This window comes from Lycium barbarum, chromosome 7 (assembly GCF_019175385.1).
Source record: "Lycium barbarum isolate Lr01 chromosome 7, ASM1917538v2, whole genome shotgun sequence".
Classification (NCBI taxonomy): domain Eukaryota; kingdom Viridiplantae; phylum Streptophyta; class Magnoliopsida; order Solanales; family Solanaceae; genus Lycium; species Lycium barbarum.
The window spans coordinates 121,844,602-121,871,523 of record NC_083343.1 but is presented as its reverse complement, the minus strand read 5'-3'; the positions used below and the strand labels follow the sequence as shown (position 1 = coordinate 121,871,523).

At 35.4% G+C, this 26,922-nt stretch overlaps 2 protein-coding genes across 2 annotated transcripts; both read left to right on the top strand.

Moving 5' to 3' along the window:
- The first annotated feature begins 2,544 nt into the window (after positions 1–2,544).
- On the top strand, positions 2,545–6,638 carry LOC132604068 (uncharacterized). The gene is made up of 4 exons (XM_060317395.1): positions 2,545–3,075; positions 4,142–4,370; positions 5,932–6,056; positions 6,287–6,638. Exons 1-4 carry the CDS (start codon positions 2,755–2,757, stop codon positions 6,368–6,370), a joined length of 759 nt encoding a protein of 252 aa, XP_060173378.1. The 5' UTR covers positions 2,545–2,754; the 3' UTR covers positions 6,371–6,638.
- A 14,414-nt stretch (positions 6,639–21,052) lies between these two features.
- Positions 21,053–25,246, top strand: LOC132604067 (uncharacterized). Its single transcript, XM_060317394.1, has 3 exons — positions 21,053–21,507; positions 24,505–24,566; positions 24,706–25,246. Exons 1-3 carry the CDS (start codon positions 21,426–21,428, stop codon positions 24,898–24,900), a joined length of 339 nt encoding a protein of 112 aa, XP_060173377.1. The 5' UTR covers positions 21,053–21,425; the 3' UTR covers positions 24,901–25,246.
- The last annotated feature ends 1,676 nt before the right edge of the window (positions 25,247–26,922 follow it).

Below are 26,922 nucleotides of genomic sequence, written 5' to 3'. Positions count from 1 at the left end.
TTAGATCGCATTTTGCATTGTACTACATCTCACATTTCTATGTTATACATGCGTGTACTTTGATATTGCATATTCATCTTTATGTTTTCGTGAGAGTCTGGGTGGAGAGGAGATTAATATACGAAGTAAATTGAGTAGGTGAACTTCACGAACAGTTAAGGGTAGGAATTAGAGAGTATGATAAGCGTGGAGACGAGAGTCAACAGGTTGAATGAAAAGAAGAGAGCGGTTGTGATTAAGTCGAACACCTGTAATTCTTGGAGATAAAAGGAGCGAGCAGTTGAGAGAGGAAAGGTAAGTGGTGAGGGGGTAATAATCTCTAGCGAGAATCTTCAGGTTCATTGACCTATTTGTTTATCTTATTGACTTTATATTGTGTTGCGTGAACTAACCTTAGTTGACCTATGATGCTTACTAGTACGTGTGGTGTACTGACACTACTCTTGCTACGCCCTTTTTGGGGTGTAGATATGTTGCAGGTTTTAGTTGAAGTTTAGTGGATTTATCAGGCATTCTCTTACAACCTCGCTCATCTCACTTCAGGCAGAGGCTGTGTCATTTATCTTGTCTTCCTGTACAGTAGGAGCTCTTGTAATTGTCTAGACTAGATCCCGGGAATTTCTTTTCAGTCTTATTGTATTTCAAAACAGAGTCTGTACGGAGCTTTTACTATAATTTTGTGATTTTTGAAAGATTTTTGTCGCAACTGTTTAAATGTTGGGTTTAGTTGGTAAGGGTTCGCCTGCTAGTGTAGTAATATGGTAGGTGCCCGCACGACCTGTGGAAAGGGTCGTGACAGTATAACTGCAGGGGTATATTTGTACTATTTGTGTAACGTCAGCAGGGGTGGACCCACATACTGTATTAAGGTGCTCGAGCACCCATTGACCCATACACGAACTATATGTATTATTACAGAAACTTCTTTAAAAATAGATATATTAGTTGAGTAGCACCCATTAGCCAAAAGTTGTGCTGGGTGCTTTGGTTGAGAGCCTGAATTGGATAGTCGTCACAGGCCTAGCCTGGGATCGATTCCCAGCTTACACAAAATTAAGAATTTCCTGTCTACTCTTTCTTATTGTTGACTTTTCCTTTTTTTTTTTTTTTTTCCATACAGCTTTGTTCTTTCTTTATTGGTTTTCTTTTGTTTTAACTCAGAAATTGTTAAGTTTGTTAGTTGTCCCTCATGACTTCTTCCGTTTCCCCAATATAGATTCTTCTCTTCTTCCTTTTCTTTGATATTTTTTTGTTCACCTTTTTTGTTTATAACTTTTTTTTGTTCACGTTTCTCATTATTGTGTTCAAACAAATCTACGCTTATACTTTATGATCGCTAGCAACTTTACTTTAAAGGGAGGTCAGCACCCACGACCTTAAAATCCTGGGTCCGCCACTGAACGTCAGAGATATATATGCATCACTTTTTTAACGAGAAGTATATCTGCTCTAAATCACAAAGTTGAGGGGTATATTTACACCATTTGTGTAACGACAAAAATATATATGCATCACTTTTTTAACGAAAAGTATATCAACTCTAAATCGCAAAGTTGACGGGTATATTTGTAGCCACTTAAATATAGAATTAACTTTACAACAGAAAAAGACAATTAATTCAAGTTGTGCTAACATGAGAATTTCTTTATGATTATTGTTAACCAACTCTAATGTTGCTTCATTCGCGACTGTGTTTTGATTCTCAAAATTCGAGTAGTCATTAGAGCAGAAAGATGACCAACATACCCTAAAAAGAGCAGTTTGAATTCCATGACAATATCTCGATGTCCAGATTCCATAATTCGAATTTCAGTATATTAATATATAATTGAAATTTCACAATTTAAATTTAAAACACTGTCATGGATGAAGTTCGAACATCAAGATATATTCTGATGTTCAATTTGCCTTAAGAGACAAATATTTAGGGGTGTTTGATTCTGAGTTAGGAGTTAAGTTATTCATGTATTAAATTCTCCATAAGTAATATCGTGTTTGGTAGTATTATTTGCTATGTACAAAATTCCACACATCTAATATAATGTTTGGTTTACAATTCCGCATAATTAAGAGCCCGTTTGGATTGACTTATAAGTTGCTTATAAGCTGTTTTCAGCTTTTTTGAGTGTTTGACTGGTCAGCTTAAAGTCATTTTGTGCTTAAAATAAGCTCAAAAAAATAATTGCGCCCATTTAACTTAGCTTATCTAAAACAGCTTATAAGCTGAAAACAGCTTATAAGCCAAAAAAAAAAAAGTTAGACTACCCAACTTATTTTTTTTTTAGCTTATAAGCTATTTGCAGCTTATAGACATAAGCCCATCCAAACAGGCTCTAATATGTATACAAGTTATGAGAGAATTTATGTATTATTTTATATAGAATAAAAGATTAAACAAAAAATAAATAAATAACTAATTAAATCATGCATAACTAATCATTACATAAAATAATACATAGATTTTTTAATAACTAATCCCTAGTTATCTTTATAGTAACGCACAGATAGAAAAAGTGAAATATTCAAAGTCAGACGGTCGACGAGACGACGACTAAGGAAAAGGAACAACAAAAGAAGAAAACGTAACCGGAAATTAGTGACCTATGTGTAATTTCACTAATGTTGTGGAACTAATCGCCTCTTCAAGAGTCAAAAAACCCTAAAAACATCATTAAAACCCCTGTATTTTGATCCTCAAAACCCCAAAATCATACAAACACAAAAATCTCAATTTATTCATCAAAACCCAAAAAAATGGGACTAAATTTTCTAACAACCTTAGCTAAACGCACCACAATTCAACATTCAAAACACTATTTCAGTTCCAAGAATTCAATTTCAAGAATATATACAGACTCTACTAAATCTTGTACTAACAATTTCAATACAAATACAGTACTTAAAACCCCTTGTTTCTCATTTTTATTTTCTCTTAGAAAATCATATTCATCATCTTCAAAAAAGACTCAAGTTGGATTTTTGGGATGGTATTTAGGAGCACTAGACTCTCGTCCAATTATTACTAAAAGTATTTCCTCTGCTATTATTTATGCTGCTTCTGATGTTACTTCCCAGGTATATTTCCCATTTCATTGTTATAATTTTTTATTTTAAGTATGTGTTTGGTATACATAAAATATGTTGGGAAAATTATGCTCTATGTCTGCTGGGAGAAAATATTCACGCCGCGTAGTCCATAGTTTGAGTTTGTTACCTGGTTTAGCTCATATTTGTGTATAAACACGTTTTATACACTATTATGCACTTTTATAAAAGGTTGATATATTATATATAATGTTCCAGCCCCCCACAATTATAATGTTGTATAATATTGTATATTGGGCTACGTGGTGTAATGTTTTATGTTGGGCTGTATATTTTTGAAAATTTCCCAAAAATGTTTCCCAATATTTTCAGTGGAAATTGGTTTATGTTATGATGTAATTTCTGGGTCATTTTTGTTTGTTGGATATCTAAGCAGGTAAAATATGATTATGGTACAAAGTGAAAGTTATGATATCAAGATAGTTTTTTGGTGAAATTTTGTGTTCTAAGTTGACGAAAACGTTTAAGTGTTGATTGAAGCAAACGAGATACATTAAGGGGTCGTTTGGGTGCTAGTTAGATTTATGCAGGTATAATGTAGGTATTAATTATGTAGGGATTAGTTATGCAGGGTTTAGTTATTCATGTATTAGTTATTCCATTTTCTACCTTGCATGAAATAATTAATAGATTTCCTCATAAATTGGTAACCAACACCGTACTTAGTGTGTTTACTTTTATAAATAGCTACTAAAATGCCACCAAACATAGTATTACTAGTTATGCTGGTTTTAATACATGAATAATTCAATTCCTAATCAGCAACCAAGCGACAAGAGATACTTATATTTTTAATGAATGACTTCCATTTTCTGTTTTTCGGGAGAAAATATTTTCTACAATTCAAAATAATAACCAAATTGGAAAATGATTTCATCAGGGAAACAGTTTCCCGAAAAGCATTTTCCGCCATACCAAACACAACATATACTGATGATTTTATTTGATTAGGTGAACGGACTGACAAGTTTGAATTTTTTGATGGAATAAAATTGATTAAACATGATTTATGAGTTATGTGGTTTGCATTTGCCAGATGATTACGATGTCACCTTCAGATTCTTTAGATATAATTAGGACTCTGCGAATGGCTGGCTTTGGACTTTTAATTTTAGGAACAGCACAACACCATTGGTTTGGCTTTGTGGCAAGGGTATTGCCAAAGAGGGATATCATTAGTACGTTGAAGAAGCTGTTGATGGGACAGCTTTTATTTGGGCCTGTTATTAATTCGATTTTCTTCTCTTTCAATGCTGCTCTACAAGGTACACATTAGGTTCTTCTCTCTTTCATTTGTTTTCTGCCTAGTCTAGTACTAAAGTCAATAATTAGTTTCTCAATTATGCTATTTGTCACAAATTACACTAAAAGGCACATGACTTTTACATCCCGAGTATGACTATGCATCTCAAATTTGGAAAGTTGGTGACTTTTGTAGCACTTTTAGTAGATAGCACAAGGGAAAATAATAGAGGCGAAATAAGGTACTTTAATATGTAAAATACATCTTTAGTAGTAAAATACTCCCCCAATTTCGTAGGGCAGCACTTCGTGCACGACATAAGCCTTTTTTACTCTTTATTTTATTTGGTTGTTAATCCTGGTCTTTGGTTCAAGCATTTACGAATGACGTTTAACTCCTCTCACTTCATGCATTATGGTATATATAGTCTCTCTTGTGACAGAGATTGTAGGCCTAGTTGAAATCTGATGTTGATGTTGACAACAACTTTTAAAGGACTCTAATTTTATCATTTACCTTGCTATCTACATGGATAAACAAAAGCTAGAATATAGGTAAGTACATAATCTAAAGAGCATCTTTTTTGATAAGTACAAGGAAGAATTACTCTATAAGTTATGGCGGTTGAGTAGGAAAATTGTTCATTCTGTATTTTGTGGTTGTCGGTCTTGATTCATGGAGTGTTGATTGAAATGTTAACAATCAATCAAATAGGTTGGTTGACAGACAGAAGCTATCCCAATCAGTCTAAAAGTCCATTGGAAAATCAAAGGACCTTTGACTGGAGTATATCTATTTCTTGCCGTTGAGTTACTAATACTAAAGCATTGACTGGATATTCAGTTATTGTCCATTCAATATCAGTTTGTGCTGAGGGTCTACAGGAAATAGCCTCTCTACCTCCCAAGGCAGGGGTAAGGTATGTGTACACTCTAACCTCCCCAGACCCCACTTTGTGGGATTTCACTGGGTATGTTGTTGTCCATTCAATATGAGTCAACACGAATTTTCTGTAATCAGATTTGATCTCTTGAGAAACTTAAGAAGATACATTATTATGGCCTAAAACTAGATTACATTATTATGGCCTAAAACTAGATTGGCACAGTTGGGCTGTTAGATTCTAGTTGTTATTTCTTTTCTGCTATTGTTGGCATGTCTTTCTACCAGACCTCAGAAACATGGTTTTTTACGAGTTGATGCCTGTAGAATACTTGAAACGGTCTTCTTAACTACTACATGCAATGTTTTTCTATCAAGATGTTTAAATTGGTTGTGGACTGGTTAAATGATATAGTTGAATATTTACCACATTCAATGGCTGAGGTTCTGAATATTACTTTAAGGGATATTTTCCTCTTAGGTTTTTGTCTGCCAATATTGCCAGTATAATTGTCAATACAATTGAAGAGTTTCATGACTATGCAATCATTATCCAGGGAGCCTTTTTTATTTCCTCGTAGAGTTAGAAGTTCTCTATAAGATATCTGCTTGTGTGGTGTAAGATTATTTGTCAGCTTCGCTAGGTCTGATGATTGCCTTTGCCTTTTGATTCTTTGACTCTTTCTTATTGTCACATTCAGGTGAGAATGGGGAGGAAATCGTTGCAAGGTTGAAGCGTGACCTGCTCCCAACAATGATGAATGGCCTAATGTACTGGCCGCTGTGTGATTTCTTGACATATAAAGTAATCCCCGTCCATTTGCAGGTGCTGTGTAACACTTGTCTTTTTTCTAACAACTAGTGCATTATGTTAATAAGATGATCCACAACTTCTGAGTCTGACTACGAGCCCTTACCGGAAGCATCTGTTGCTCTAATTTTCATCAATCTCAAATTTATTTAAATTGCTCAATTTGACTCCTCCAATTATTATTCTGAACCTCTGGTATTTTAAGCACTCGTGAGGTTAATGTTTTTGGTAATGCTCTTTTGCAGCCATTGGCCAATAGTGCATTTGCATATGCCTGGACAATATATTTGACGTATGTGGCAAGTTCACAGAAAGCTGTTGCTGTTTAGTTTGTATGCCCTGCTCTGGAAGCCTCCAAACTGCGCAAGGATAGGATTGGGATAAAATTATTGTTGATAGTCCTGCATATTTAGGAGATCAACAATGATCACAAGATGTAGAATAGGTCAAGGGTCACAATTTGATTCATTCTTCCATTGATTTTCCTTATTTTAAATTTGCTCTGTATCAATGAATTAAAGGCATTAAGAATATGTTGTACTTTTCATAGTGCTCGCATTACACAGTAATATTATTTGACATAACTATTTCAATTTCTGCTATGGACTCGGCAGTTTGTAGGACTGTTAATATCTAAGTATTTATTTTCTGTGGTCTATTAGCCATGCTAACTTACAGAGTTGTCTATTTCTTTTCTAATTTCACTTGTCAGGAGAAGCCACTGACCAGAAGACTAGCAATAAATTGTGTTGCCATGAATTTAACTAAAGGTATACCTCACTTTGCCACTTGAAGGTAAGCCCGTTAACCGGTTGAAAACCGGACTGGACCGGCAATCGGTTAGAAAACCGGCCGATTTTCCGTCAAAAAATGGGAACCGGCCGCCGGTTATTGGTTAACCGGTTTCAAAATTGGAAACCGGAACCGGCCAGTTTTAAATGTTAAAAAAATCCTTTTTTTTATTTTTCTGTATAGTATATGTATATTATAGTATTTCTTAGTATATTGTAGATATATTTATATATGTTATATAAGTTTATAATTAAAGTTTATATATTTACTAACTAACAACATATATATATATATATATATATATATATATATATATATATATATATATTAAGTTATAACTTTTTATTTATAACTTAAGTATATTTATACTAGATATACCTAAAATATATTAAGAATATACTTATAATATAAATATGCTTAAGTTATAAAATAGAAATTTATAAACTTAAAAAAAAACTTAACTTATATGCTTAGCTACTATATATGTGTGTGTGTCTAAGTTATATGTATTATAACATGTATTATAACTTAAGTTATTTTCCAATTATATAACATTCTATTTTTTAACTTAAGTATATATATATATATATATATATATATATATATATATATTAGATATACCTAAAATATACTTATAATATAAATATACTTAAGTTAAAAATATACTTATAATATAAATATACTTAAGTTATAAAATAGAAATTTATAAACTTAGAAAAAACTCAACTCATATGCTTAACTTATACATATATATATATATGTATAAGTTATATGTATTATAACTTAAGTTATTTTTCAAGTATATAACTTTCTATTTTTTAATTTAAGTAGATGTATATTATAAGTATATTGTTAGTATATTTTAGGTATATTCCTAACTTAATATAAGTAAAAATATGAACACAAGTAAATAGAAGAAAGTTCAATGAGTCATACATTTTATTCATTCATGGATAACATTTATTTGTAAGTTGTATTTTTTTTAACTTGCAAATAATACATGAGTTGCAAAAAAGTAATACAAGAATAAAATCAAAAAGTGTCAACCATTTGGGTAATATTCACAATATTATATTTGGTCATTGAGATATCTTCAAAGTCTTCCATTTGGTCTATTCCACTTGCTATCAAATCTTCAATCTCTTCTTCTTCGCCTTTCACAGCTTCTGAGTTTTGGTTGCGTCGCTCCGATCTAATCCAATCGCGAATGCTAACTAGTACTTGCAAGCTAAATCCGGATAATGAGTGTCTATGGTCTCCAATTTGTTGTCTTCCTTGGCTAAATGCACTTTCCGAAGCCACGGTTGATATTTGAACCGTAAGAATATCTCGAGCCATTCTTGAAAGTACCGGATGACTCGTCTTGTATTTCTTCCACCATGCTAAGATGTCCAAATCATCTAGTTGGTTGATGTCCACATTTGGCCGCATCAAATAAAGGTGATATTCATCAAAATTTGCATTATGAGTAGGAGTTGGATGTGAATGTAAAACTTTTAAATTCGACAAACCCGACAAGCCCTTTTGCTACTTTGAGAAGTAGTAGGGCGTGGAGCAACGGGTGTAGCACTTTCTTCCAAAGTAGAATAATGACTAAAAAATTTTCTAAACTTGGCATCAATCGCGAGCTCGGCGTCATGTAAAGATGGTTCAACTCCCTCGTCAATTTCTAAATAGTTATAAATTTGACCAACCAATGCTTTAGTATAAGACATTTTAAAACAAGGATTTAAAAGAGAACCCAATATAAATAAAGTTGAGATGAGAAAAAAATACTTCTTAAATTTTGCTGTCATATTAAAAATAGCCGCTTGATAATCGGATTTATCTTTATACTCATATAAAACTCTAGCTATTTCCGCTAAGTAGGCTAAAATTCCGGTTATCATGGGATAGAATTGTCTAGAAAAAGCAAGAGTTGCATTATAAATTTTTTGTAAAAGTTTAATACATTCGTTAACATCTTCCCAATCGGTAATATTTAACCAATCATCACTATCCGTATTAAAATGGTTGTGAACTTGTTTTATGGGAATTCTATAATCAAATGCTTGTTGTAACATAACGTAAGTGTAGTTCCACTTAGTGTCAGCTTCTGCTTGAATTATTTTAGGTCTAAGGCCATTTTGCACACAAGAATTCTTAAAATCTCTCACTTTTTGCTTATCAGCATTATAAAAAAGAAAAGCAACCGCATTTCTAACTTTTTGAATAGAATCTTCAAAATAGTCAAGACCATCTCAAACAATCAAGTTTAAAATGTGATAACTACATCTCACATAAAAAATATTTTTTAGCGGAGGATTTAATTCCCTTTTTAAAAGACCAACCCAATGACATGTAATAGCAAAAAAAATCTAACTTGTTAAGATTAAAACCCAAATCGACGGTAAGAGAAACACTACAATTTAAAGAATTAAATACATGGCGCAAATAAAATCTATATTTTTTTATATAAATCTATAATATCCGCTTTACAAGTGCTTCTAGGAATACCCTCAAACAACGGATTGTAACAACATTGAATATAAGTAACAAACCTCAAACCCGAAGGAAAGGAAAATGGTAGAGCATCAAAAGCAACCATTTTAGCTATTTCTATACGATCTTTTTTCTTGTCATAGCTAAAATTTCTACCGGTTCGTGGGTCTATTGTTTGTTGAATACCCCCCACATTTGAACCCGTTTTCTCTCTCCAAACATCCCTATGTTTAGATCTCATATGACCCGTTAGTGAACCCGTTCCACCATCCTTACTAGTTTCTTGCCTAAAAATAAATTCTTGTTTACATATACCACATGTAGCTGTTTGTCTTTCCTTATCTTTAGTCATAAATTTCCAAATTCTAGCGGTTGGCCTACGAGTTCTTGGCGGTTTGTCTTGTGTATGTGATTGTGCAGGACCTGTATCTCCTATGGGATTTTCGGGGGCTTGTGTTTCATCATCATCAATTTCATTAAAAGTGCCAGTATAGTGTTGCATTTGTTACACCTTGGAAATTTCCCCGTTAGCGTACCGCGAATAGACCCACGAATGGTATGACATATACGATATGTTGACGAGTAAGAAGTAATATTTAATGATTCTAAATGAGATTTCAAAGACATTTGAGGTAGGAGACGAAAGTTGTTAAGGAAAGCAAGGTATATGTTGTGTGTCGGGCAAGAATTACGAGTATCGAATTAATGATGGCTTAATGACATTTTGGAGAAGAGTTATAATGTCCCTTATGTATTCATGCCTCACGTTTCACGTTCAAGTTCATGTATTCTCTATTCATGTCTCACGTTTTAGCACTCATGTTTTCATGAAATTATGCCATGTCAGCTTTCCATGTTCCATGTCATGTTTCTTCACGTTCATGTATTCAAGCCATGTCCAGCCATATCCTTAACCATGACCCATCATTCGAGGACGAATGATCCCAAGGGGGGGATATTGTAACACCCCGTACCTTTAACGAAAGTTTTGACCACGATCCTAGACTTAGAAAATCAGATAAAGAATGTGGGAATTGAAATTTTTCTGTTCAGTTGTGATATGGTGGTTTACGCCCATGAACAGTGGTCGTATTTCAATTTACGACCATGAACAGTGCTCGTAAACTGAAACCAAGAATTTCTGAACATTCTGGAATTTGACATTTTGAGGTCATATGGTTAAATACGGACCGTATTTTACTTTACGGCCCGTATTTCAAAACGTGTTTGGAATTTGGGAAAACTTCCTTGATTAAAGTTGTAGATCATTGAAATACCTTTCCAACGGTATCTTACGGGGGTCAAACGGACATCTGTCCAAAGAGTTATGGCCATTTTACTGAAGAGACGCAGTGCAGTCCGTATTGCAAAATACGGCCCGTATTGCAGTTTACGACCCGTAAACTGAAAATACGACCAGCACTGTTCAGGTCGTAAATTGCAATTTCACAGGACAATATATATTCATCCATACCAGTTCAACTCATTATTTTTCATTCCTTCAAACCCTAGAACGACTTCCTACTCTCCTCCAACATCAAGAACACCAAGGTAAGTCCATTATAATTATTCCAACTCAATTCTAACATATATCCTTGTAATCTAAACAAGAAATCATCATTCCTAATCTAGGGTTTTCAAGAAAACCCATCTCAAGATTCAAGAATCAAGATTTAGGAAATCTTCTCCAAAATTCAAGTCTTTAATTCAAGTTTTGGAGCAATTAAGGTATGTAGAACTTCCATCCACATGAGGGAATCTCTATGTTCTTCCCCATGCTTCGTTTCCTTGATATCCATGAAGTTCAAATCTTAGGGCATTAAACCCAACATATTGGTAGCCCGTATTTAAGTATTTATGTACATGAAGTTTGTATCTATATTCGTTGTTGTATTCCTAATCTTCCATTATGGTTATTAGGAACCCTAGCTCAATTCATGAATCATGAATTCTTCCTCATGTGTTCTCATTATGTTCATATGAAAATTTATGATTTTATTTTGCAAGTTACAATCATGTTTTCAAGTCAATTACATATATATGATTACGAACTATTTTTATTACTCATGAATCAAGAATATGTTACAAGCTATTTCATGAAACCATGTTTACAAGTTATTTCGTGAAATCATTATTACAAGACAAGTACAAGTAAATTCACGAAACTTATGGGCTTCTTAGCCAACTATATTATGTTAATGTTTTTGGAAGTTGCACAAATTACCGAGAAGGTTCAGATAGCCTAAAACTACGTAGCCACCGTAGGACAAGGATCGCTCTGCCCAGATAAGACGATACCTTAATTTTACACTGAATGGGTCCATCAGGCATGATACCACTTTATATCCTGGCAAGGTATGAGGGCTCTGCTGGTCCGGCGAGGTACCAGACTCCACGTACCCACGTGGTGACATCACATGTCGGTTTATGAAATGCTCTCCCTACTTATCATGTTTTTACTTATGTTATATATATATACATATGTACTAATGCTCATGTTCATGTCCAGGTTTTTAGTTTCAGTTCCTATCATGTTATTCCATGTCCCATGTTGTTTCTTTCGGTTGCTTTACATACCAGTACATTCAATGTGCTGACGTCCCCTTTTATTGCCCGGGGCCTGCATTTCACGATGCAGGTACTGATATACAGGACGACACATCTGCTCAGTAGGACAACATTCGTATCAGCTTATTGGTAAGTCCCATCTCATTCGGGGTTTAGTCAACTTTTGTTTTATGATTAGTTATGCATTAAAGGTATGCTGGGGGCCTTGTCCCAGTAAGTATGTTTTCCAGTCAGACTCATGATAGAGGTTTCATAGACTAGACAAGTCAGTTATGTCATGTCAGACATTTGGAGTCGTATAGTCATTTTGGCTCACTCATGTTTAAACAAGTATTTTATTAAGTATTATGACGTACTACGTTTTATAAAGGTTCATCATGCATTCATGTTATATTCCGCTTATGTTATGTATCATGACGATTCAGCAAGCCATGTGGTTCGCTCGGTCACATGCAGTCAGGCACCGAGTGCCGTGTTACGTCCAGGCCATGGTTCGGGGCGTGACAAAACTTGGTATCAGAGCCTAGGTTCAAGTGTCTTAGGGAGTCTATGAAACCATGTCCAGTAGGGTCACTTTTATATGTGTGTGCGCGCCACACATATAAATAGTTGACCACCAAGACATTTAAGTTTGTCTCACTTCTTTCAACTCTAGATCGTGCAATAGAGCTGTGTTCTCAGAAATCACTCAAACTCATGTGTTGTTTCCCAATCTACCAAATACGCCTCATCTCTGTGGATGAGAAAGATGTGAAACTAATCATTATCAGTGTGTTTCTTTCAGATAGAGTTATCAGGAGTTATTCTGACTCATGCGCATTGCATTCTTTCAGAAAATGTCTACTAAGAGAAAGGCAACTTCAGGCCCGAGGGCTACCATTGATGGGACACCAGAGACGAACTCTCAGACTCCGAGAGTTCTAATTTTTCAATTCTGCGACTGTAAGTCATCAGGACCTGCTTCAAGTACCACTAAAGTCCCAGCTCAGACCAATGTGAGGAAGAGGGTTTTTCATAATCTTATTTGCTGCAAGTGTAATAAGAGACATCAAGGGGTGTGCCGCTATGGCACCCATAGATGTTTTGGGTGTGGCCGACAGGGACACTATTTGAAAGACTGCCCACCAGTGAAACAGGATAACAAAAGTTTTTCGCACCCCATTTGCAGTAGGTGTGGAAAAAGACATGCAGGAGTGTGTAGGAAGGGTTCGGATGTGTGCTATAATTGTGGTGTCCGAGGCCACATGAAAAGAGAATGCCCTTCAGTCAAGTACAATAGTAAGACTAAGGGTGGTGGTGCAATTCGTTCCCCCAGACCAGGCATAACCAATTCAACAACGTCGTTCGCAGCCCGTAGTACTCGGGCACTAGCAGACCAAGGCACTGATCGGGATGAAGTATTAGGATTAAGTGGGGATCAAGCACATTATAATGATATGGTAAATCGCCAGGATTCCGATGTGCCGGTCACATGTGTCATAGGTATGCCAATAATTTTCCCTCCTTGTCACATATGAGATATTATGCCCTAGATCTATTATGTCTTTATGTGGTTATTGTGCAGTTGATAGTTCAGATTTAAGACCCCACGAGGTAGCATGTTACGAAGTTAACCGCAACAAGCATAAATTGTCCACGGTAGTTTTGAGCAGGGTAATAGCCTAAAAGCCAACCACTTGTAATACTAGAAAGTCTCGACTTTTCAAGGATATATATATATTTTGCCATATGATATATGTACATGACTAGGAAGGGACTGATGTGATAAGAACACCATGAGCAGACGATATTGATTTTTTTTTTATTAGTTTCAAATCCTTTCAGCTTATTCAGATCAGACCTAGAGAGTATGACATGAGTAAGTTACTACGAGAAACAGATATTACTTTGAGATGAAAGATATGATAATTCCCTCTTAGGTTATGTGATTAAGTATTTATACCTGATGTGTATAGTATGATATAATTTTGAAGCATATAGGGAGTTTGGGGTTAGTTGTTCCAATTCCTTGTATGAGACAAATCAAATTTCCCTAAATGTGATCCATGTCTATAGTACAGAAATATAGTATACAACCCCAGAATAGAGTCAGATAAGGAGGAAAAGTTAGAAATAACCTTATGCTTCACTTTATTACTCAGAGAATAATTTGAGAATATGATGCTAACAAGTGGTTAACAGAAGCATAGTAAGTAATTTTGAATAGATACAGTAAATTAGAAATTTTTCAGCAGAGTTAGTAGAAGTACGATTTGAGTTACTTAGTCAAGTTAACACTCTTAAGTGGGTGACAGTTTGGATACATCCGAATGTGTGTTAGAAACCAAGGCCTTAAGTTAAGTTCAGAGTAGAGTGATTACTGGAAGAAGAAATCAGCTAAGCCGTAAGAGAGCAAGCTACAGAAGAATAACCTTTAAGAGTTGTCAAAAGGAGTTGTCCTAAGATTTACAATGTGACCAGAGTTAAATCATTAAGATGGAGTATGCCAGTTATGAATACAGTAGCAATCTGTTCATGTAAGTAAATTTAGTTTTTCCCCATGAGGAATTGCTCAGATGTGAGTCAAAAAAAAAATAAAGTCATCAGTGTTGTAGAGTACAAAGGAATTACAGAAGATAAGGAATGTTAATTGAAATCCCATCAAAAGAGAATAATTTATAAGTATATGATGTTAGCCTTGGTCTAAGGGGGAGATGTATAAATCGCCAGTAAGTCCAGCGAGATAATTGAAGACCCGAATGGTTAGTATGAGATATGAAGAACCTCAGTTCAGTTAGGTTGGCATAATGAGATAGTCTCCATAAGGAATATGCCTCAACTTATAGGAAACCCGAAGTGAGTAGAATGATCATCGAACGAATCGTGCCAAGTTCAATTACTATCGATCAGGCGATCACAGAAAGGCTATAAGATTATGCCCAGTTATGTGTCACAAGGGTAGTGCCATTGCACAAGACTATAATCTTTAAGGTGCTCGTGAAAGACTTAGCGCACAACCGTACTATGAGTATTTTAGGAAGTATCTAAAATCAAGTATGGGAAGTATGGCTCATGATTTAGACAGACAAGAGAAATATGGTGAAAGAAGTTCATCGCTTATCCAAGCTAGGAATTTGACTTTCAGGTTTCGAAGTGGGTGGAGTTGTTGCCCAGAACGTGGCTTATTCCTCCTTAGTCATCGAAGTTAGAGAGAAGCAGTTTGGTGATTCCTACTTGCTGCAGATGAAAGAGAGGATTCACGAATAGAAAGCCTTAGCTTTTGAACAAGGGGGAGATAATGGTACCTTGAGATACCGAGGAAGATTATGCGTTCCCGATGTAGATGGACTCAAAAAGCTAATTATGTCAGAAGCTCACCATTCTAGGTCTACCTCGTTCAGCTAAGAGGCATGATTTAATTTGGGTGATTGTGGACAGACTTACGAAGTCAGCACACTTCTTGCCATTTAAGACCACAGATTGAACAGAAGATTATGCCAAGTCATATGTTAATGAAATTGCCGGATTGTATGGGACCCTAGTGTCCATTATTTCAGATTTTGGTGCTCAGTTCACAGCGAACTTCTGAAAATCCTTTCAGAAAGGATTGGGTTCAGAGGTGAACCTTAGCACAACTTTTCATCCCCAGACAAATGGTCAGACAAATACATTATTCAGATCTCATGTTATAATATTCATGTTAGTTCAATACTCATATATCAGTCCAGTACTCACGTATTCATGCCAGTTTAGTATTCAGCTAATCCCGTATTCAGTCAGCTCAGTATTCAGCTAATCCAGTATTCAATTAGCTCAGTATTCAATCAGCCCAGTCTTCAGTCAGTACAATAGACATTCAGTTTAGTAATCTTGAATTCATTCAGTTCAGTAACCATGTGTCCTTGATTTCAATAGTAATTGGGATGACCACCTGTCTCTTATTGAGTTTACTTACAAAAATAATTACCGTGCTAGTATTGGGATGGCACTGTTTGAAACCCTTTTGAGCGAAGGTGTAGATTACCAATTGGTTGGTTCGAAGTTGGTGAAGCAGAGTTGTTAGGACCAGATTTGGTTTATCAGGCTATGGAGAAAGTCAAGTTAATACAAGAGCGTTTGAAAATGGCTCAGAGTTGCCAGAAGTCTTATACAAATGTGAAGCGAAGGGACTTAGAATTTTCAGTTGATGATTGGGTGTTCCTTAAAGTCTCACCTATGAAGGGTGTTATGAGATTTGGCAAGAAAGGGAAGCTCAGTCCCAGATATATTGGACCTTACATAATTCTACGAAAGGTCGGTCTAGTGGCCTATGAACTTGAGTTGCCACAAGACTTGGCTGCTGTACATCCCGTACTTCATGTGTCCATGTTGAGGACGTGTGTAGGAGACCCATCGTTGGTTTTTCATACTGATACTATAACAGTTAAGGATGGGTTGACTTATGAGGAGATCCCCGTAGCCATTCTTGATCGTCAAGTTCGCAAGTTGAGAACTAAGGAAGTAGCCTCAGTGAAAGTCCTGTGGAGGAGTCAGAAAGTTGAGGAAGCTACATGGGAAGCCGAGGAGGATATGAAATCCAAGTACCCACACTTGTTTTAGCCCGCAGAAGATATTTATGATGAAGCACCAAGATTTTGAGGTATGTAAGTTTCTTTTCATGCTTTTGGTCATGTGTGGCCAATTTATAGTGCTATTGTGATGTAGCCCTGTGAGACAATGATATTATGGGCTGTTGTGACAGGTTGGTAGTGCCATATTATAGGGGAAACTCTGGCGAAATTTTTGCAGAATCCCGAATGTCAACATTCGAGGACGAATGTTCCAAAATAGGGGGAGAATGTTACACCTTGGAAATTTCCCCGTTAGCGTACCGCGAATAGACCCATGAATGGTATGACGTATACGATATGTTGACGAGTAAGAAGTAATATTTAATGATTCTAAATGAGATTTCAAAGACATTTGAGGTAGGAGACGAAAGTTGTTAAGGAAAGCAAGGTATATGTTGTGTGTCGGGCAAGAATTACGAGTATCGAATTAATGATGGCTTAATGACATTTTGGAGAAGAGTTATAATGTCCCTTATGTATTCATGCCTCACGTTTCACGTTCAAGTTCATGTATTCTCTATTCATGTCTCACGTTTTAGCACTCATGTTTTCATGAAATTATGTCATGTCAGCTTTCCATGTTCCATGTCATGTTTCTTCACGTTCATGTATTCAAGCCATGTCCATCCATATCCTTAACCATGACCCATCATTCGAGTACGAATGATCCCAAGGGGGGGATATTGTAACACCCCGTACCTTTAACGAAAGTTTTGACCACGATCCTAGACTTAGAAAATCAGATAAAGAATGTGGGAATTGAAATTTTTCTGTTCAGTTGTGATATGGTGGTTTACGCCCATGAACAGTGGTCGTATTTCAATTTACGACCATGAACAGTGCTCGTAAACTGAAACCAAGAATTTCTGAACATTCTGGAATTTGACATTTTGAGGTCATATGGTTAAATACGGACCGTATTTTACTTTACGGCCCGTATTTCAAAACGTGTTTGGAACTTGGGAAAACTTCCTTGATTAAAGTTGTAGATCATTGAAATAACTTTCCAACGGTATCTTACGGGGGTCAAACGGACATCTGTCCAAAGAGTTATGGCCATTTTACTGAAGAGACGCAGTGCAGTCCGTATTGCAAAATACGGCCCGTATTGCAGTTTACGACCCGTAAACTGAAAATACGACCAGCACTGTTGAGGTCGTAAATTTCAATTTCACAGGACAGTATATATTCATCCATACCAGTTCAACTCATTATTTTTCATTCCTTCAAACCCTAGAACGACTTCCTATTCTCTTCCAACATCAAGAACACCAAGGTAAGTCCATTATAATTATTCCAACTCAATTCTAACATATATCATTGTAATCTAAACAAGAAATCATCATTCCTAATCTAGGGTTTTCAAGAAAACCCATCTCAAGATTCAAGAATCAAGATTTAGGAAATCTTCTCCAAAATTCAAGTCTTTAATTCAAGTTTTGGAGCAATTAAGGTATGTAGAACTTCCATCCACATGAGGGAATCTCTATGTTCTTCCCCATGCTTCGTTTCCTTGATATCCATGAAGTTCAAATCTTAGGGCATTAAACCCAACATATTGGTAGCCCGTATTTAAATATTTATGTACATGAAGTTTGTATCTATATTCGTTGTTGTATTCCTAATCTTCCATTATGGTTATTAGGAACCCTAGCTCAATTCATGAATCATGAATTCTTCCTCATGTGTTCTCATTATGTTCATATGAAAATTTATGATTTTATTTTGCAAGTTACAATCATGTTTTCAAGTCAATTACATATATATGATTACGAACTATTTTTATTACTCATGAATCAAGAATATGTTACAAGCTATTTCATGAAACCATGTTTACAAGTTATTTCGTGAAATCATTATTACAAGACAAGTACAAGTTAATTCACGAAACTTATGGGCTTCTTAGCCATCTATATTATGTTAATGTTTTTGGGAGTTGCACAAATTACCGAGAAGGCTCAGATAGCCTGAAACTACGTAGCCACCGTAGGACAAGGATCGCTCCGCCCAGATAAGACGATACCTTAATTTTACACTGAATTGGTCCATCAGGGCTCTGCTGGTCCGGCGAGGTACCAGACTCCACGTACCCACGTGGTGACATCACATGTCGGTTTATGAAATGCTCTCCCTACTTATCATGTTTTTACTTATGTTATATATATATACATATGTACTCATGCTTATGTTCATGTCCAGGTTTTTAGTTTCAGTTCCTATCATGTTATTCCATGTCCCATGCTGTTTCTTTCGGTTGCTTTACATACCAGTACATTCAATGTGCTGACGTCTCCTTTTATTGCCCGGGGCCTGCATTTCACGATGCAGGTACTGATATACAGGACGACACATCTGCTCTGTAGGACAACATTCGTATCAGCTTATTGGTGAGCCCCATCTCATTCGGGGTTTAGTCAACTTTTGTTTTATGATTAGTTATGCATTATGCTGGGGGCCTTGTCCCAGTAAGTATATTTCCAGTCAGACTCATGATAGAGGTTTCATAGACTAGACAAGTCAGTTATGTCATGTCAGACATTTTGAGTCGTATAGTCATTTTGGCTCACTCATGTTTAAACAAGTATTTTATTAAGTATTATGACGTACTACGTTTTATAAAGGTTCATCATGCATTCATGTTATATTCCGCTTATTTTATGTATCATGACGATTCAGCAAGCCATGTGGTTCGCTCGGTCACATGCAGTCAGGCACCGAGTGCCGTGTTACGTCCAGGCCATGGTTCAGGGCGTGACAACATTACATCATGATCTAAAAGTGAATTATTTCCACCAATATCAATATCTAAATTAGGTATTTCGTTCACAAATGTTTCCTCATTAAGCCTACCCCTAACAATACCACTACTGCCGACACCACGTCTCAATCTCTTCGACATTATTAAATAGAATTAATTTAAATCACACTCAAATAAATCACACTCAAATAAATTACAAGAAAATAAATTGCAACAAATTAAATTACTAGAATTAAATTGTGGAAAATAAAGATAGAGTTGGAACGAAGGTACCAAATTGCTGGACTAATTTCCACCAAAGTGCAGGTGGCTAGAATTGCAAATCCACCAAAGCTTTGGAGCTATTTCGGATTGTTGCAAAATCACCAACTCCACCAACAATTTTTTTTATAATTGTAAAATTAATAATTGAAACTAGAATAAAACTTTATAATATTTAATTGAAAGAAATTTAAAGAAGCTAATTGTTGCAAAGTAGCTATAATTGAGAGAAAGAGAAGAGTGAATTGGTGTGGATTAAAATTGAAAATGGAGAGGGGTTTATATAGAGGTGGAGGATGAGTTAAAGTGTATAAAAAATAAGTTTGGGGGTTGGGAGGCCAAAATGGCCGTTTGAAGACGTTGGCAACGACCATTTTTGCAAAATGGACCGTTGCCTAATGGTCCAGTCCACAACTGCCTTTTAATTTTTTTTGACCTGTTAATCGGTTTTAACCGCTGGTTCCGGTTAACCTGTCCCAAATTTTTAAAACCGGACCGGTAGACAAGCGACCGGTAAACCGGTCCACTGGTTCCGGTTTAACCGGTCCGGTTATCCATTTTAACTAGTCCAACCGGAACGGTTAACAGGCTTACTTGAAGGTAGTACTTGTCTCATATACTACATCATCCACTTTTGCCCTTGTCATTCCCTACATTGAGTTTTAGCTTTCTAACAACTCTCCACAATCCCAAACAACTCGAAGTCAGATATATAAATTTTCAATATCTATCTCGATCTTACATAAATGTATCCTTCGGTCATCTAGTTTATCGAACATAAACATGGCCGAAGTACACATTGCCTACACACGTAGGTGGATAGAGCACTTTTTAATGAGTTAACTGAATCTATCATTCTCGACATGAAGCATGAATATTTGTGAAAAATTTACTATTAGAACTTAAAAGAAGTACTTGGGACCCGTTTGGCTATGAGAATTATTCACTTTTATTTTCGGAATTTTTTTCATTTTTTTCAAATATTGGTGTTTGGCCATAAAAATTTCAAATACAACTTGAAGTTGTATTTGGAATTTGAAAAACAACCAAAACCTTGTTTTTCATTTTTTTCACTTTATCCATTTGCTGTTTTGGACTGTTACTTTTATTTTTCTGTTTTCAATTTTACCCTAAAAGTTTTTATTTTTATAAAAAGGACCCTCAAAGTGTTTATTTTTACAACTATTTTTATAAAAGTTTTTCAAAATGTTTATTTTTATAGCTACTTGGTTTAGTTCTTGTTTGGTCTTGTATGCAGTACAAGTGCAAGGTGGGGTTGATGACAGTGTTTATGCACCAGTTATGTTTATTAATTGCTTTGGGTGGTTTTGCTAGTTGTTAGAAATTAGAGGCATAAATCATATTTCATGTCTTTTAGAAAAAGTCATTTCAACAACCAAATATTATTTACAAAAACTATGACCAAACACAAATTCAACTTCAAAAATTCAAAAAAACGGTGAATATTTTTTTTGGTTTCTATGGCCAAACGCCTACTAATTTTTTTTTTCTCTTTATCCCAAATGTTACAACTTAGAAGAAGCCAAAAAAAGCTCTCTTTAGCGGTGATTTGAAAAAGACCAATGTTCAAGACTGAACAGGCTCATTTCCCCCCATGTTAAGCATTCAATTCGCTTCATTCCCCACTGTTTCTGCATACTCTAAAAAACCAAAGTGCAATAACTCTCTCATTTACTCTTACCTTTACACATTGCACTGTACTACTTCACCTTCTCCATGACTCATCCTCACTAAATCATTAAAATACTTCTCCTTAATATATACTCTAACATGGGCTAAAATGAGTTCTTGCGGTTCTTGAACAAATATTTCAAATGGGTTGAGTTTTATTTCTTTTCTTGAAAAGGGCGTGAAGAAAACTTTAAAAAAATTCAAATCTTTTCTTTTTTTGTCAGTTGTATTTGTCGTTGCAGTATGAAGGCTTTTGAGTTCACTGTTCTGTTTTTGGTGATGGGGATTACAGCTTTTGTGACCTTTAGTTGCTTCAGCACTGGAGGTAAGAAGTTCTTACTTTGTCATATTTGTACTCAAGTTTTTACTCTTAAGTGACATTTACTTTTATCATATTGGAACTCAAGTTTTTATTGTATGCTTTTCTGAATACCTGATGTGGCACTATATCAAGTTTATTGAAGATATTTCACAATCTTGATCCGTAAACTAGCTCAGAGGAGGAGCCTTGATTTTTAGTATATGGATCATGGACCACAATTCTTTTTGTTTAATGAATATATTATTTATACATATTAAATGGATTTTTTAAACACAAATACAAGTTTGAACAAAGCTATTGAGTTCTGCCTAATAGCTAGTATTGTGGGCCGCCACTCAACTAGCTCATGCCTGTGCCAATTGGCGTAGTTTGTTCCTTTTGGAGTTACTACTAGCTTTCAAAAATGTTAGTACTTATTAAGTTTGTTCAGTCCTTTTGTATAGTGTACCAAGTGATGGAAACATGAAAGGGCTAGTTAAATTATTGAGTATTTGAAAGAATGGGTCGGTATAGAGCTGAACTTATATAGATGTTTCATATAACCAATCCTAACTAGTTTGAGACTAAGGAATAGTTGATTGATTGACTTGTCGGAGAATTTTATTAATACAAAAATGAAGTTCCTTTTTTATATCTCAAATGGATGGATTTAAAAAAAATTCACTAGTATTCAATATTTTGACCCGACCCTTCATTTTACACCAAAAAAATGAACATATTTAAGCGAGAATCACAGGTTGAATGATCAACTGATATCTTTCTTATCGCCTGATATCCTTCTTTCGTAGTCTTCCATTATATAGGCAATATCATTATATCAAGTGAGCATGAATGCATGATGAAAAAAATATTATCTCCATGTAGACTCCTCTATTCCCCATCCTCCTTCTCTTCCTCAATCTAGAACTCCACAAAGATGATTGGTACTTTGATGGTATTTGGTCCTCTGCAGGCACTTAAAAGTCTTAAGGATTTTGCTAAATGACCTGGTTGGAAAACATACGGCTAGAAGTAACTTCTATAGTGTGGCATTTACTAGTTCTATGTATATTTCATATCGTAATGTGTACGAATTTTACTGTTTGAGAAGGGAAAGAAGGTACAGGAGTGCTGAAGTGGTTAATCTCCATAAGGAATGTGGTCAGAATGGCTGTGGCCAGAATGAGGACAATTAAAACGTTTCACATGGGCATCGGGGGCATTATGGACACTTATCACTTTTTTTGTTCCTGTTATATCCTTCATGTTAAGAACTAAAGTTAACGTTTAGTTTGCTTCTCTCATCAGTATAATTATGAGTTATTTTTTCAATGCATGGAAAAAAGAAAAAGTAAGCACATCTAAGCATGGAAAAATTGGTGTAATTACTTGTGCTTGCACGCTTTGAAAAATTTAAGCATGATCTATACACCTCCATACTATTTTCCTCTACCATATAGCATATAAGTACACATCTTATCCTATAAAAACTTACGCCATTACTGGTAGAGCCGATACAACATCTTCTTCTTCTCACTGTCCAAATACACCTTCCATTTGTAATTTTCTTTTCCTTATTTCAATAATGCCGAAATCCCACAAGGTGTATGGTGGTAGAAGACCCGATATATACCGGACATGGGCCGAGTGTTCATATATGACTAATTGGGTGAGGGGAAGTTACTTCGAGTCGTACGAATCTTATGAGCAAGCGTTGAAGCTTACAACGACTTCCAGAACCATTGTACAAGTGTAGGGCAGGCGGCAACATTTGGGAAGTATGGATTATGCTTGGAATAACACAAACAGAACACGGTAGAGGAAAACAGTATGGGAGGTGTATATTCAGAGGTGTATAGATTATGCTTGGAATTTTCAAAGCATGTAAGCACAAGTAATTACGCCATTTCTCTGTGCTTAGCTGTGCTTCTTTGTTCTTTTTTCCATGCATTGAAAAGACAACTCATAATTACATTGATGAGAGAAGAAGCAAACTAAGTTAACTTTAGTTGTTAACGTGAAGGATATAACGGAAACAAAAAAAAGTGGTAAGTGCCGGCCATAATGCCCCCAACACCCATGTGAAATGTCTTAATTGTCCTCATTCTGGCCACTTTGATTTGGAATACATTAGTTTGATTCCAATATGGCTGCATTTTACGAAAAAGACAAGATAGATGAACATTTTTCATTTCCGGGTGTAGGTGGCCTGTATATCACAAGTACAAAACAAGCACTTTACAACATAGTAAATTCGAAACCTAATTCCTACCTATGAGAAAATCTCATGTTTGGTATACTGCGTTGTGTAGTGCTTTGCTTGCCTTTTTGGGATCATGATGTGGATGGAAGGGGACCAGTTATCAAATTGCGTATGCCTCGCCGTGTTCTGTTTGAGTTATTCCAAATCCATTTAGTATATCTTCTACCATAGAAGAGCCTCTACTGATGTAAATGTCAGTAGAGTTGATAATGACTTGAGGAAAAACCCGTAAGCGCTAACCAACTCTTTACAATTTGTTGGTATTCTGATACGATCTACAGTGTTAAGTTGTACAACAATGAATCTTCCTAGATGAATATATGATTTACAGCACAAAGATTACGAGTTGTTCTGATTTGTTTAAAGTTATTACATGAGATTTTAATGCTCAAAATATACAGTTGAGCAGTAAACTAACCGTTAGAAGAGAAGCCTGCCTATTTAACTCTTTTTATGTTTCATGTTTGTATATGATGATGCATCATACTGTTTTTGAGCTACTTAATTTATTGATCAAAGTTGTTTCTTGGATGGTTTTCAAACGTCTGCTGAGGATCATCATGAAGTCAATGTCAGAACCTTTTGTGCTCAGCTTCTTTTTGTGGTAAATTCATTTCAGTTTGTTAATATGCACTGTGCTGCTGTTCGAGCAACCATAGGAGAGATATACCTACCTCTGTTTGCCAGACACTGAGGCTAAAACTACAGAATTGAGCAGATAGTTGTATTTACGTAGCCTTCTTATAAATGAACTGCAGGAATGTCCTTCAAATGGCAAAATAACGATATGCCGATGACCATAAAGAGCAGAAAGCTGCAGGTACTTTAGGGACTGTTACTTGTAGTTATCTTTTAGGTGATTTGAGGGTGTAGAAATTCTTTACATTGACAGTGTATAGAAGTTAAACTGTGTATGGATTACTAAGAACCTCTTTTTCTCCACTATTTCCCATCCTCAGGACAATGGCTACGGTTCAAGCACCAATGGGGGCGACTCAAGCAACTTAGGTCTGGAAGATTATCGTCCCATAGATCCAGTTCCTAGCTGGAAAGCTTCTATAAGACCAGGGCCTATCGAGCATGGTACTCCTCTTATGCCTTATATTCCCAAGCCTTCACCTCCCCCTATTAGCACCAATGATGGGCTCCCATAAGCTCATCTTTAGTCCACTTCCACTGCTTTTCTGAAAGTTGGGCAAATGTAGTTTTTTCCCCTAATAGTTGGACGAATGTACGTAGTAGCTTCAGAAAAGCCATGTCTCAACGAATTTTGTGTTTTTCCTGTAAATTTTTTGTCGAAACACTGTATTACCATGGCATGTAACTTATAGTACGCCTCTAGGCGATACTCGCACAAGTAATCAGTTATTTATGTAGTTGAATTACATAACTGATAATTCTTCGCCAGATGTTGCAAGAGCAGGAGTAATTGTTAAACCACTCCTTGCCTCTATTTAATCGCGCAGTTATATGTAATTGAAGGAGCTGCCTATTACAGTATGTTTTGGCCCATAAAACATTGCATTTTCTTTTCTATATCTTTTTATTTTTCGCTTTTCTTAAACTTAAGCAGAGTTTTCTGTTAGATTTTCTTGATCAGTAATTGCTAGCCTTGACAATGGTAAGATTTGTTGTCGTGTGGTCAGGGGGTTATAGGTTCAAGTCGTGAAAACAACTTTTTGCAGAAATATAAGGTAAGGTTGTGCATAGTAGATTTATGGTTCGACCTTTCTATAGACCTTGCACATGACAAAAGCTCAGTGCATTGGACTGGTCAATCTAGGTTAGAAGAGAGGAAAAAAGACAAAAAAGGCATAAATTGCAAATTATTTTGAAACTCAGTGATTGATTAACAATTTGGCGGTAACATAGTTTTCTAATCAAAAAATAAATATCGTAGTGGTAGGGGGGTAGGTGTGAAGATAATCAAAAACTTTTTGGTGGATATGAACAGTTTATATTTTTCATTTAACAATTTTCGATAGTCGACATACATAAAACGTAATACTTGAAAAACCGCATTCTATTAAAATTCAAAAAAACCATATTTGTCTTCTTGATTCACAATAACTTGGAAACTATACCATCTCCTACTTGAATAAGGATTCTCGCAGTAACCTTAGAGTGAATTATTTTCACAGTTGAATTAGGAATTCAGATAATTCAGGAAACTAGTTAAGCTATAAAGAGACAAAAGCAAAAATATATCCGCATTCAGTGATTACACCAATGTATACTGTTTTTAATTCATCGACGCCAGTGGAGTTCCAATTCTCCACCAAAATCGTACACCGATGGATTGAAACTAACAACAACAACAACAGAAGACAAGGTAACGGTGTCCACCAAGAAGAAGAAGAACTATAACAAGGTATCAGTGTACGTCTAAGCGACGATGTAAAAGAGTTCTGCGATTCCGCTAATGAATAGTGATGAGAATTGTTGTTGTGTGATTTGTTTGGGGGATTTAGCGGTGGGAGCCCAAGTTAGTTGCATGCCTTGTTCGCATTACTTTCATATTCGTTGCTTGTGGAATTGGCTTGAAAGAAGGGGCAATTGTCCTGTTTGTCGCTATGAGATGCCAACTCAATCAGGGGCGGATCTAGAGTAACGTCTACGAGTTCACGTCAATTTAGTAGTTTTTGTTCAGTTTCTATTTATGTATTAAGAAATTTGTTAAATATGTATTGAATATTGAATCAAATTATTATTGTGGAAACCTTTAGATTTTAAATCTTGAATCCATCTCTGGACTCAATAGATCAATACTGTTTTACTAGGAGTTAAACACAATTAGTGGGTTTTTTAATTTTGGCCGAGCAGATTCATTAACTTGTTATATTTACTTACCTTTTTTTAAAAAAAAAAAAATTTCAGACGGTGAACTATGCAGGAACGGACCTAGTTTGAAAGTTATGTGTCCACGTGGATTCAATAACTTTTGTTCAAATTTTACATATGTATTAATAAAATTTACTAAATTTTTATACATAGTTGACAGGAACCCAATTATTATTATTATTATTATTATTATTATTATTATTATTATTATTATTATTATTATTATTATTATTATTATTGTTGTTGTTGTTGTTGTTGTTATATTAATTTGATGTTACTATATGACACAATAAACTTCAAATCCCGTAAAACTTACAAGACAGTCAATTACTAAG